Here is a 14,030-nt window from a genome sequence, read left to right as displayed (position 1 = left end):
TACAAACCTGTGGTTGATACGGGAAGCATGTCGTGTATGCAAATAATCCATTGTGTAGAAATGCTTTTCTCTTTTTCTCTTCACCATTGTTGCAGTGCTTTTGTATTTTATAGCTTTTTCACTAACCTAATTTCTAACTTAATCTTTGCGTCCATAAAAAAAATATTTTTTATATAGAACTGTCCAAAAGTTTATTATGCTGATCAATGCTTCATTTAGTTTCAAAAACAAAGTAATATTGTGAAATATTATTACAATTTAAAGTTATTGTTTTCTATTTGAATATATTTTAAAATGTAATTTATTCCTGTGACGCAAAGCTGAATTTTCAGCATCATCACTCCAGTCTGCAGTGTCACATGATCCTTTAAAAATCATTCTAATATGCTGATTTCAAGAAACATTTCTTATTATTAACAATGAAAGCAGCTTAATATTTTTTGTGGAAACAGTGATACATTTTCTCAGGATTCTTTTATGAATAAAGTTCAAAAGAACTGCATTTATTTGAAATAGAAATCTTTTTTAACATTGCAAATGTCTTAACTGTCACTTGTGATAAATTGAATGTGTTATTGCTGAATAAAAGCATTAATTTCTTTAAAAAAGAAAGTTATATATATATATATATATATATATATATATTTTTTTTTTTTTTTACTTTCTAATATATATATATATATATACATAATATTTTTGACAGCTAATATGTGTAATGTTTCATCTTATTAATTCCTTTTTTTGCCACATTAAAACGTTCTTATGCCATTATCCATGCAGGATAATAATAATGCTTTCACACAAACAATTAAACCTATACTGTAAAAACATGAAGCAAATCTAGTGATTTTGTCTATATTAGTCTTCCTCCGCACTCTAGTGTTCAGGATAGTGACAGTCTTCTGGCCATGCATGGCTGAGGGTGTTGTGGCAGCTTTGATGTGGTGGTGTCACATGACCTGGTCCAGCAGGTAACTGTAGTGCTCCATGTCACCGTTATCTGGCTGTCTGGACCAGCCCTGACTGACACCTCAGCTTACCTCACGCGCTGAATGTCTTCACCACAGCCTCCATCTCTGCTTCTGACTCTCTCACGACAGACGTCCACCCGCTGATGATCTGCACTCACGATAACAACAGCAGTGTCCATATCAGTGTTAATACATGCAGACAAACATGAACTTCCCACACAATAGAGTGGATGCGCACGCATTCACAAGCAATGATTCGCTCAGCATAAAGCCCTTTGTGAAACTGTTTGACATTTTAGGGTAAATGTTACGTAAGATTTAGATTATAGATTACAAACACCAGCATCATCTCTATAGCATGTCCAATACTTCCTCATACTTTTTTGATACTGGATAGTAAAAAGCTACTATTACTACTTCAAAAATAATAAAAATAAGATACAATTATATATATACTATTTTGCCAAAAGTTTTGGACACCCCTCCAAATCATTGAATTCAGGTGTTCCAATCACTTCCATGGCCACAGATGTATAAAATCAAGCACCTATAGGCATGCAGACTGCTTCTACAAACATTTGTGAAAGAATGGGTTGCTCTCAGGAGCTCAGTGAATTCAAGCGGGGTACCGTGATAGGTTGCCACCTGTGCAATAAGTCTGTTTGTGAAATTTCCTCACTACTAAATATTCCATGGTCAACTGTTAGTGGGATTATAACAAAGTGAAAGCAATTGGGAATAACAGCAACTCAGCCACGAAGTGGTAGGCCACGTAAAATCACAGAGCGGGGTCAGCGCATGCTGAGGCACACAGTGTGAAGAAGACACCAACTTTCTGCAGAGTCAATAGCTACAGACCTCCAAACTTCGTGTGGCCTTCAGATTAGCTCAAGAACAGTGCTTAGAGAGCTTCATGGGTTTCCATGGCCGAGCCGCTGCATCCAAGCCTCACATCACCAAGCAAAGTGTCGGATGCAGTGGTGTAAAGGACGCCGCCACTGGAGTCTAGAGCAGTTGAGACGTGTTCTCTGGAGTGACGAATCACGCTTCTCTGTCTGGCAATCCGATGGACCAGTCTGGGTTTAGCGGTTGCCAGGAGAACGGTACTTGCCTGACTGCATTATGCCAAGTGCAAAGTTTGGTGGAGGGGGGATTGTGGTGTGGGGTTGTTTTTCAGGGGTTGGGCTTAGCCCTGGTTCCAGTGAAAGGAACTCTTAATGATTCAGCACACCAAGACATTTTGGACAACTTCATGCTCCCAACTTTGTGGGACCAGTTTAAGTATGGCCCCTTCCTGTTCCATCATGACTGCGCACCAGTGCATAAAAGCAGTTTGGTGTGGAGGAACTTGACTCCCCTGCACTGAGTCCTAACCTCCACCCGATAGAACACCTTTGGGATGAATTAGAGCGGAGACTGTTAGCCAGCCCTTCTCGTCCAACATCAGTGTCTGACCTCACAAATGCGCTTCTTTTTTTAAACCTTTATTTAACCAGGAGAGAAGACTCACTGAGATTAAAACCTCTTTTACGGGAGTGTCCTGGCCAAGAACGCTTCTAGAAGAATGGTCAAAAAATTCTCATAAACACATTCCTAAACCTTGTGGAAAGCCTTCCCAGAAGAGTGTGGGCAAAACTCCAATTAAACCCTACGGATTAAGAATGGGATGTCATTAAAGTTCATGTGCATGTAAAGGCAGGCGTCCCAAAACTTTTGGCACTATAGTGTGTATATATATATACTGCAATAATTATTTTGCAGTAATTATTATGTTTCTAGCATGTTCTATGTCTGGCAACAGTTCTTCTACCCCTAATTGATTGTGTATATTTTCATTTTTTAAACAACCATAGGAAGACACATCATGGCCATATTCCAGGTTGATAATGTCAAGATTCATCAGACTCAATTGTGTAAGAATGGTTGGGAGGGAGCATGAACAATCATTTTCACACATGAATTTCCATGAGTTTCGACCTCCATCGAAAGTCTTTGGGATGTGCTGGAGGAGACTTCACAGAGTGCTGGACTCAATACAAGATCTTGACCAAAAATTGATGCACCTCTTGATGGAAATACATGTTATAATGTTGTTTCCATTAAGAGGTGCATCAACTTACATACTGTCTGTGTAGACTCTGTATACGACTACACGTTTTCACGTGTTTGCCCTATCCTTAACAGCTGGTTTCTCTCTCTCTCATACAATATGCTTTTGGAGGATGGCTCTGTTCTTGAATTGGATCACTGCAGGCGTCACAAGAGACTGCTTATCGGACTCAGCTATCATGATGATGAAGTAAGAAAGGTAAAAAGAGAGGGATCTTAGCATACCGACCGAAAGGAAAGGGGGAGGGCTGGTGTCAATTCACCCCTTTTCCCTGCACGTTAAGTGTCTCTAATACCAGTGAAATGATACTGAGGCAACACTTCGTCCGTTTTTAGCAGCGTGTTTCCCTTCGGCTATCACGTATTGCTGCTATTCTACCCTTAACCTTGGGGGCCGTATAGACTCGTGTATATCTGATCTGCAAACAGTCATTAACCCCATTGCCTCTGTCACCCCTTCACCTAACCTTCACTGTGGTCTGAACCTGCCTATGACAGCAGCCCTAGATTAACAATTCATCTCGATTTAAGGTAATGCAGACAGTAACTCAATCCGGAGGCTAAAATTAACACTAATGGGTCTTGAAAAGGGCCTGAGAATACAGAAATCATTCATGAGGAGAGCTCAGGAAAGACGCACCAGGATGATGTCAATGAAATGATTCATAACTAATGCTCAAGGGTGGATCAGGGCAAGACGAATGACCGTGCACCTTTGGACCTGGACTGCATCTTAAATTTGCATTGTGTGATTTAATGCAATGCTCATCATTAAGTGAAGGCCGGTTTTTAGCAAGTCGATAACTATAAAGAAACTTATCCACCTTACTTTTAACAGCCATTTTATACATTTACCAGTTATTCTTAGCTGTAAAACCGCTCGTTATGCTGCTTGATATTGCAAATTGGTATTTCTTACAATATTTTTTAATGTACTGTCGTAATTATAAAGAAGACACTATTCTTCTAGTTATTTACCTATAGCAGATAATGAAGCGGAAGTCTCGAACATTCGCAGAAAATAACTTCCATGTTGCAAAACAAGACACCATTGCTCGAATCACGATAACGTTCATTATAAGTTTAGTCATCTGTCGCTCTAAACGCTCGAGCTCTTTAGCGTAGGGTGGATTCTGATTGGCTGTCAATGTTTTTATCAGCTGCGAAAAAATCTTTCTGAAATGATTCCAACGATATCGTTTAGTTATCGTTATACAACCCCAAAAAGTTGGGACATTTTGTAAAATGCAATAAAAAACAAGGATCTGTCATTTGTTAATTCTCTATAACCCGTATTTAACTGACAAAAGTACAAAGAAAGAATTTTCTAAGTTTTCACTGACCAACTTTGGTAAATATAAACAAATTTAGATTTTGATGGCTGCTACACACTCCAAAAAAGTTGGGACAGAGGCTAAATAAAAGTGAAAAGCTTATAGAATATCCGAGTTAAACTCGTTTGAAACAGATTCAGGGAATCCAGAGAAATCGTAGTCTGTGTAGGCAGGGCAAGGCAGGAGACCTCTGTTGAATGTGTGTGACCTTTGAGCGCTCAGACGGCACCGCATGAGAAACCATCATGCTACTCTGTTAGTTACAGTCACATGGCCTCGGGAGTTCTTTGGAAAACAGTTGTCACTTAAGGGATAGTTCAGCCAAAAATGAAAATTCGGTCATCAATTACAAACGTTCATGTCGTTCCAAACCCGTAAGACTCTTGTTCATCTTCGGAACACAAATTAAGATATTTTTGATGAAATCCGAGAGGTTTCAGTCTTGGGAGCAATTGATGATTGCTGTCTGCGGCTATATTATTTATTAATATATTCTAATCAGCATTTAAGAATAATCCCAGTTGCATTTGATGTTCCTAATTTTTAAGTCACTTTGAATAAATGTTTGTGGAAAATTAATTAATGTAAATCTTTTGTAATGAAATTTTATCGTATCCCTTTTTTTTAAAACCAACAGCCTCCTCAGAACCTCACACCAACTACTATGGTGATTACAGGAGACCCGTTTGCTGAAAGCAGCATTGTGGTTTTTCTTGATGGTGAAGAACTGCTTGCTGATGAACCTGATGACAGAACCAAGGGTGTAGGGCTTACTAGTGAACTTTCTGTTTCAATATAAAGTACAGGAAACCGACTTTTCTGCAGTATCTGTTGGCCATTCAGAAGGAGAACGTCAAGCTAGTTGTCCTGACGCTTATCAATTACTTCAAATCTCCCATGTGAATATTCCCAGAGTGAAAATGCTACCATTGACTGCACTGCAAATTGAATTGTACTGTTTTTGAGGAACCTGAAATATATTTTAAAGTTATAAGATATTTGAGTCCCATTTATCTTTTACAGTTTTGTCAAGATTTAAACTCTTAATGTAGAATAATATTAACATTATACATGTGCTTCCATGAATTAGATGTTTATGTATTGACTATTCTGAATGGATTTACTTATTGTCTATTGAACTTTTTATTCTATGGATGTTATTGATGTTTATCAATAAACAATGTTGGTTTTGTATTTGGTTTCAGTTTTTCATTTTGTTTATCAAAAAAGTAATAAATGAATACATTTTATTTATTAGTAAATAAAAGGGTGGGGGCAAGCAATAAAGAGGATTGGGAAATGGTGCCTTGAAGCACCGAGGTGGTTCCTGACCATTCTTAATAAAAAGGGTTCCTCAAGAAGCCATTAAGGTTCCTCAGAGAACTGCCTCTTTTGAAAGGGTGCCTAGAGGTTCTACAAAGGGTTCCGCCAGTGTGGCAAAGTGAAGAACCCCAAAAGGTTCCTCCAGGATCCTTTTATTTTTTACGGTGTGGTATGGGGGTGCATCAGTGCAAAAGGGCATGGGTGACTTGCATGTGTGTGAAGGTAACACTGACGTGGAGGAGTATATTGGGATTGCAGAGTCATTTAATGGCATCAAGACAACATCTTTCCTGGAAAGCAAGACAATGCCAGGCCTCGTTCTGCATGTGCTACAACAGAGTGGCTTCGTAGACACTCTATACTGAAGTGGATGTGCTTGAGTGCCCGCAGTCCAGATCTGGCTCTTATTGAAAATGTATAGCCCACCATGAAAAGGAGAATCAGACAATGATGACCACAGACTGTCTCGCAAAACTTCAACAATTACTATCCTCAATCCCCAAACATTTAAAAAGTGTAATTAAAAGGAAAGGTGATGTGACACAGTAAACATGCCTCTGTCCCAACTTTTTGGAGTGTGTTGCAGCCACCAAAATCAAAATTGGTTTATATTTACAAAATACACTTGGTCAGCGAAAATCTTTTCTTTGGACTTTTGTCAGTTAAATAAAGGTTAAAGAGAATTAACAAATCACAGATTCTTGATTTTCTGTCCCAACTTTTCTGCATTTTGGGCATGCTGCAGTTGTGGTGTTGACATTTAAAACGATTTTTACAATCATATCTTTGTCGTTATTGTTACAGTTATCATCCTTGGTGTAAACGGGCCTTAACTGACAACAAAATTATGGCAGATGTTTTCATAAATGAAAACGTGTAAAGAAAAAGTAGAAATTAAATGTCGAAAATGATTCCTCATCAAAGCTTTTCTGGAGAAAACAACAAAAATCTTTAGGCCATTAATTGGTTCAATATCAGACAACAAACCTGATATTGTACTTGCAAAATGCAAGCAGCAAGCAAGATGCATCATGCAAGAAGCAAACAAACTAACTAACTAAATAGTGGAATAATGCAGGATTACAAGCCTGTGAATTTATCTAGTTTCTGGAGTTAAATCAAGTTACTCTTAATTTACAAGGCATGCTAAGTTCATTTATAATGCACCACTTAGCCTATATTGTATTACAAGGGTGTACCAGCCTAGTGTGCTATTTTTAGGGCAGTGTGAAAGTAAGTATCATCCAATCAGTCAAAGCAGTAATATTTCAAGACAGTAAATGGAGTGGAAATAATAGTTCCGAATTGGTCTTACTGTTGTCCGGTTACTTTCACAAATGATGCCCCAATGTTATTTTCAGTGTTGGTTCTTTGTATAACCACTAGAGGTCGACAGAGACTAACTTTTAGACTACGGTAACTCTCATCTTTAGGTGAAAAAAAACAAGTTCAGGGGTTTTGGTTGAAGGTGTACAGTGTTAAATCGACAACAAGAGGGCAGGAGAGTCAGTGCTATACTTGTCTTGTTTATTACCTGTCTCCTGAGATCCAAAGCAGGGGAAGCATTCTGTCTGTCAGGGTGAACAGTAGCTTTTGTGTGTTGGTGTGATTTGGATTTGCAGCTGTTGCTAACAAGGAGTCTGAACAGAACTTCTAAGATGCATTTCTTCTCCTCTCCAGCTTGATTCCTAACCTAGTCGTCAAATAAACAATAAATAATACAATTTAAAAAATCCCGAATCGAATCCTGTTTTAAAACTACAACTCCACTCATGCAGCTGAACCATACAAGCATTCAGACCCGCCTATAACTGAATCGGAGGATTAACATTTTCTTTTTTATAAAACTGTCAGAGTATATTTCCTCCAAAATTCTATGCATAAGACCATAAACAATTTTTAATTTCACCATTTTACAACACCACTAACAGCAGTGAACTCAACGCAAAATGCACACCACAGAATCCCCCCTGCCTCAAAAGCAAAGGTGGTCTGATCTCGCACAGTCCAAAATGTTTATTACACGGGGGCGATGATAAATATCTTGAGCAGTTTCAGAACAATTATCAGGCATTTATCATGTTTACCTCAAGACAGTGTCCCAAGTATTAAGTTACATACGAAATAAGTCTATAACATCACTGTTAACGTAAACATTTAGTGAAAATCGCTTACTTGTTTTAGCCCGGCCTCCCCTATTTTCCACACATGCCCTGCGCGAATCGACTCCGGCTGTCCCTCTTTGTCCGGCAACGAGTAGGCCGTAATTAACATGGCCAATTTCGCGTTTGGGGATAAATATTAAATCGTAAGTCTATTTGACATTGATTGTTTGTCATATGCGGGTTGACATCCATGTCTTGATGCAACAGTCAGGTGTATATGAATGAGCTGTGTGAGCAACGTTTAAAGCCTTACCTTGCTTGCTGATGGCTAAACGGCTAACGATAGCTAGAACGCGAATTCAAATCACGTTTGAATTAAATTCAAACCCTTAGTGCGTCATTTACAGTCGCATTGCACGCTCGAATCTAACGCGCTTTAAAATGGGGAGAAGAGCTTGGTATGCTTGTATCTAAATGTCATTTAGACAGCCATCCAGGTAGAAACACATCTGTATGTGATCACATTGCAGGCAGGCAGATGTGTATTCACATTCAGTCCATCCCAATCACTTCTCTTCACGACTGTTTTTTTTAATTAACATTTTCAGACATATCTGCGATGCTCTACCAGATCGCATTGTTATTTGAGGGTGCACACATGTAACTGTTAAACGTTCAGAGATGACAAATCCGACTCAAAACATGAATGCATCTTTCAGACATGTTGCTGAGTAGGTGCCTGACCTCATTGGCCCGTCGGTACACTTAAAATTAAGCAATTCACGCGCAATTCCTGGGGCTGCGGGGTGATACTCGTTGGACCCGAGGAGCTTTTCGTCAAATAAACTAATTTCTGTAAATGAACGGTGTCATGGCACCGCACCAACAGTCATTTTAATGGCGGGACAGCAGGCGGGACAGAGTCAAGGAAAACGAGGCAAAGGTAGGAAACTGTCAATCAGCGCATCTCTGTGTCCGAGCGGGAATCCACACAGCTGTGGTGGCTGCAAATCTCCCTTTTCCCTGTCCGCACATGCCTGAATGTTCGGTGGCCTTGTTTTCGTGGGGATCTGTCTTTGGGTAGCTTTATGTCAACCTCGCATCACTTGTCTATCTACGCGTGTTCGTTTGAGTTTTTACACGCATTCCATTCAACTCTTTTTTCCTACGTATTTGCCCTAAAGCAAGCCTCTCACAGGGGGTCAGGGTTTGGGATCTCTTAAGGGTTGTATAAATGTTCATCAGCTTTAGAGTGTTGTCTTCAACAGAGATAGACCGATATTGCCTTTTTATGACTGCCAATTTTTATGACAGATTGACAGAAGTGTCTATTAACTGACTATGCAGAAACATATGTTTTAAATTCTTTTATTTCTGCTTTCTGATACAGGCTACAATCAAACTTTGTAAATATTTTTATATAGGCTAATGTTGTTATATGAACTTGACCATATCACAATTTGTTTGTGATCTAAATGGTCCCATATTTATTTTGGTCCTTCTAATTGTTAATCTACATTTTTCTCTTCAGAATGTATGTATGCGTTATTCGATAATTATTTTTTAAAACAACATTAAGTGACTTTACCTGTGAATACTGTAGTTAGGTTCTGGTCTTTAGAGACTGACCAAAAAGTGCTGTGTATTAGGGAACCCAATATTACGGAGTAGTCTACATAAAAATATCAGTCTATCTCTGATCTTTAGTTTCTTGTCATAAAGTTCAATAACATGGGATACACATTAATGATACATTTTTTAATGATTTGATGTGATTGATTCTCAAGAAGTGGGTTTATTGGAGGTACTGAAGTTGTCTCTAGTTTTTGCACAAAAATATAAAAGAAATAAAGACTTAATCAAGACAAAAGCTATCTACTACACTAAGGTTCACAGTTAATGTTAGCAGTGTGACACTATGACTAATTAAATATAGAATGTCCCTGCTTTCTAATACCACCTGACAAATTACAATTTAAGATTTTAGCACGTTTTTGATAGAGCTCAGAACTTTGGTTTTGGTCTAACAGCTACTGCCTCCCCCCATTTTTGTTTATCGTTCCCCTTTTTCCATTTGTGCCTCCACAGGTTCCCAGATGAAGAGCCCAGAGAAAAAGAAGAGGAAGTCCAATGCTCAGGTTAGTTTTTGAATATTTGGTTTTAATGCTTTTTATTTTATTTGTAGCCTCAGTTTGTTGCAACATTTGCTGTGTTAGTCTTTTAGTGGACTGACTTCCTCAAGCTGAATATTAGCAAGAATAGAATTTAATGACTATTAGTGCATGCAAAATATTAACAATATATTTATCGAATACAATATAAGACATTAAGTAAGTCAGTGTCAGCAACTCATTTTCACCCTTTGTATTTCCTGTTAGGGGGCGGCGTTTTCCCACCTCTCTGAGTTTGCTCCCCCTCCTACTCCAATGGTTGATCACCTGGTGGCCTCTAACCCTTTCGATGATGACTTTGGTCCGCCATCGAGATCTGGAGGAGGGGGTGGTCCGGGTGGTGCCGCTTTTCTGCCCAGCCCTGGGGCTGGTGGAGGTGGCTACGGTGGGCCCGTTCCCGGTCGAATGGGAGGAGGTATGGGGTTCATGGGTGGCCCCGGAGGACCTGGAGGTGGACAGCCCGGTCGACGACCCCCTTTTGGTCCACCAACACCAAATGCTGGACCACATCACCCTCTTGGATTTGGGGGCATGACAGGTTTTGGAGGTGGTGGAGGCGGAGGAGGTGGTGGAGGGGGATTTCCACCAGGAGGCCCATCCCAGTTTAATATGCCACCCAATTTCAGCCCTCCCATGCACCCTGGACAGGGCTTCAACCCAATGCTGTCACCTGGAGGAATGGGTGGTGGTCCAGGAGGTGGAGGAGGTCCACCTCATCCAAGGTTTGGGATGCCTCAGCAACAGCCTCCACATGGACAAGGTGGACATCCCTTCAATAGCCCACCCTTACCTGGTGGCCCTGGCCCTCGCGGGCCTCCACATGGGCCTATGAACCCTATGGGGGGTATGGGAGGTGGAATGAACATGATGGGAATGGGTGGTGGAGGTGGTGGGGTTAATATGGTGGGTGGACACCCTGGGATGCCTCAGCAAGGACAGTTCCCTCCTCCACAAGATGGCCCGTACCCTGGATCAAGTCCTCCTGTTGGTGATGAGGGAAAGAACTTTGGTGGTCCAGGTGGTGGTCCACCTGTTCCCTCTCAACAGCAACCGCCTAACCTTAACCCCTCCGGTCCTCCGTCCAACAATGCCACCCCTGGTCCGTCCCCAGCCCCTGGACCCCCACAGCCTGGAGGAGGTTTCCCAGGTCATCCAGATGTTGCACAACCCAATCCCAACACTCCAGGACAACCCCAGTCGGCGCCTCAACCCCCCAATCCCAACTCGTCCCCCACAGGCCCACTTAACGGTCCCCAGCCTCAACAAGCGCCAACCAATCAGCATCCTCCACCCAACTCCACTGGCGGTCCCGGCTCTAACACTCCATCCAACCAGCAACAACCAACGCCACCAAACTCCGCTCCAGGGTCAGCATCCTACAATCAGCAGAACAACGCTTCTGGAGGTCCAATGCCAAACCAGCCACCCAACTCCAACCAGAACAACCTTAACAACAGCAGTGGTGGAAACACCCCAGGTAGCAACCCCAATCCTCCATCCAACTCCAACTCTACACCCAACACCCAGTCCCCACTTCCCAGTGGACCCGCTCCACCATCTGCTGGCCCAGGCTCTGGTCCCCCAAAACTAGGTGGAGGCATGGTGTTCCCTTGTGGCCTTTGCTTGTCAGAAGTACATGACGACCAAGAGGCCATCTTGTGTGAGGCCTCTTGCCAACGATGGTTCCATAGAGACTGCACTGGCCTAACTGAGCCAGCATATGGGCTGCTAACTAGGGAGAGCGCTGCGGTGTGGGCCTGTGACTTTTGCCTCAAGACAAAGGAGATTCAAGCGGTTTATGTGCGCCAGGGACTGGGACAGCTGGTTGCTGCAAATGATGGCTAAGCGAGAGCGGAAGAAGGGGGAAGAGGGATGTTTGATATATTTCTTGGTGCTTCATGTCTTGTGTTTCACGGCGAGGAAGTGAAATGGAATTGAAGAATAAACCTGAGAACCAGAGGAGAGCAGACTCTGATGCTACTAGTTGCATTTGTTTCTTCACAGCCCTCATAAGCACTTTCAGGGCCCATGTCTTTGAATGAAACGCATTGTACCAGATGTTGGAAATGTTTGTATATAGAATATCATGACACATTTTCAAAATTCAGCTGTTTTTGATTGATGTTTCACTCATTGTCTTCATTTCAACTGGGTGACAAATTTGGAAAAGCAGCTTGATTCTGGCCACAGTGAAAAGCAAATTTTAATATCTATGTACAAGAATTTAACTTTTTGTCTTGTGTGTGATTATACACATGATCAGCCTCCAAAGAGCTGTCCAATCTTTTTCTCTTTCTTTCCAAAATCCAACTTCTTGATCTGCTAAGCACTGATGCCAACTTGCTACCTCAAAATTTTGACATGTCTGGCTAAGAATGCTTTGATTAAGGCAAGAGCGCACGGTCACCACACAACCTCTCCTCTCAGTGATTTCCATTTCAGTATATCCAAAGGAAACCGGCAGCGTCCTGACATATAAGACATGTAAATAATCAACATTTCACTGTGTCCGTTGTTGAATACATGGGCGATCCGACAGAAACTGGGGTCCTGCGATTCTTTGTCAATGAAACTAGATTGTTTCTCTTCATGGTCAGCTACTCAATGTTCTTGACACAAAAGTGGACAATGATGGTTGGTGGCATAGCCGATAGCGGTAATCCATAACCATATCAGTGTAGTCTTTGGATTGCATGTAAACCAATGCAGTACTTCGTCAGAACTGTTTTAATCGTTACTTTTACTGTTACGATTAGGCCACGTCCTGGGCTATGAAGTAGACCAAATAACAGAACGAAATCAAATGTTGTCGCAGAGAATTTCTTTTGTTTTATTTCTACATTTCTGTCCAAGTTGCCTTTTTCTTCTTTGTTACTCTTCATGTACCTGTGTGTATGCTGTTCAATGTGCTTGCTCTGGTGCCCTCCATTCGCCAGCGATGTGCAGTAATATGGGGGGTGTTCTGGGCTCTGGCTCTGTACTGAAAGAAGTAAACTGAATTGTTTTTTACAAGTCTTTTTTGTGACTTTTATTCTATTAAATTTGGGTTGAAAACCCTCTAAACTAAGTCAAGAAGTTAAGGATATCTGTTTTCTTTAAACATGTTAATTGTCAGCTTTTCTTCCTGAAGGGAACCACAATGAGATTCTATAAAGTAGTTTTTAAGAAAATAAATTAAATATAATATAGTGATTTTATTTGTTCTATATAAATATAATAAAATGATAATCAATTTGAAGGTCAACTCAGATGACTAATTCACCATGAGTTCCCTCTAAAATGTATTTAATTGCAGTTTTTATATGCGAGTAAAGTCTCTGGTTCACATTATTGCAAGAGATGTTTTGTTTAACCTAAACATTAGTCTTGCATTTTGTAGCTGCTGTATTTAAAAAAAAGGCTTGTTACTAAGAAGTTGCTATGCAAGGACTGCAACAGTTTGAAAACCACATAAACTTGACTTCTTGTGGTAGTTGTAGTACTTTTTAGAGACGTTTTAGCAACTATTTTGAATTGTTGACCAAGTCTTTTGAAGTAATATTTACCACAGACTTTATTTTACTCCAAAAATAAAATAAAAACTCCCATTCTAAAAAGCAGAGGAAACCTATGTCTTGAAAATGCAAATATTTATCCCGGTTTTAGGACTACCAACTTGATAGTAATGCTACAGCAAGCTGTGGATGGCCTAACTCATGAAACACGAACAGAACAAATGTATAAAACATTCCCAGATCCATGATTTTACAAATGAGTATGTTTTTCTGATATGAGGCCCAACCTATACGAAAATGATCTACTATCAAATATTCACATTTTCCATTTTGAATATACTCAAATAAACTGATGTATTAGCAAATAAATCTTCATAACAAACTGAACATTGCATGTTTTAAAATTCTTAGATTATCTGACTTTAACCATTATTTGTTATCACCTTAGGATAAGCGTTTAGGCTATTTTTCTTAGAAAATTGCATTTCAAAAATGTATTGTGTTTTTTATATTTTATATTATT

General features: G+C 40.3%; 1 protein-coding gene across 2 annotated transcripts; it reads left to right on the top strand.

The window, feature by feature from the left end:
• Nucleotides 1–7,927: 7,927 nt before the first annotated feature.
• Nucleotides 7,928–13,025, top strand: pygo2 (pygopus homolog 2 (Drosophila)). Of its 2 annotated transcripts, none has more exons than XM_056268346.1 (3): nucleotides 7,928–8,045; nucleotides 9,931–9,980; nucleotides 10,221–13,025. In XM_056268346.1, the coding sequence occupies exons 2-3, from the start codon at nucleotides 9,939–9,941 to the stop codon at nucleotides 11,856–11,858; spliced, it is 1,680 nt and encodes a 559-aa protein (XP_056124321.1). In that variant the 5' UTR covers nucleotides 7,928–8,045; nucleotides 9,931–9,938; the 3' UTR covers nucleotides 11,859–13,025. The 2 variants fall into 2 exon arrangements, with proteins under 2 accessions (XP_056124321.1, XP_056124320.1); XM_056268345.1 differs by having other exon boundaries at nucleotides 7,962–8,785.
• The last annotated feature ends 1,005 nt before the right edge of the window (nucleotides 13,026–14,030 follow it).

The sequence above is a fragment of the Rhinichthys klamathensis genome, unplaced genomic scaffold (assembly GCF_029890125.1).
Source record: "Rhinichthys klamathensis goyatoka isolate OS25496 unplaced genomic scaffold, OSU_Roscu_1.1 h1tg000271l_1, whole genome shotgun sequence".
Taxonomy (NCBI): Eukaryota; Metazoa; Chordata; class Actinopteri; order Cypriniformes; family Leuciscidae; genus Rhinichthys; species Rhinichthys klamathensis.
This window is presented reverse-complemented; position numbering and strand designations above follow the sequence as displayed.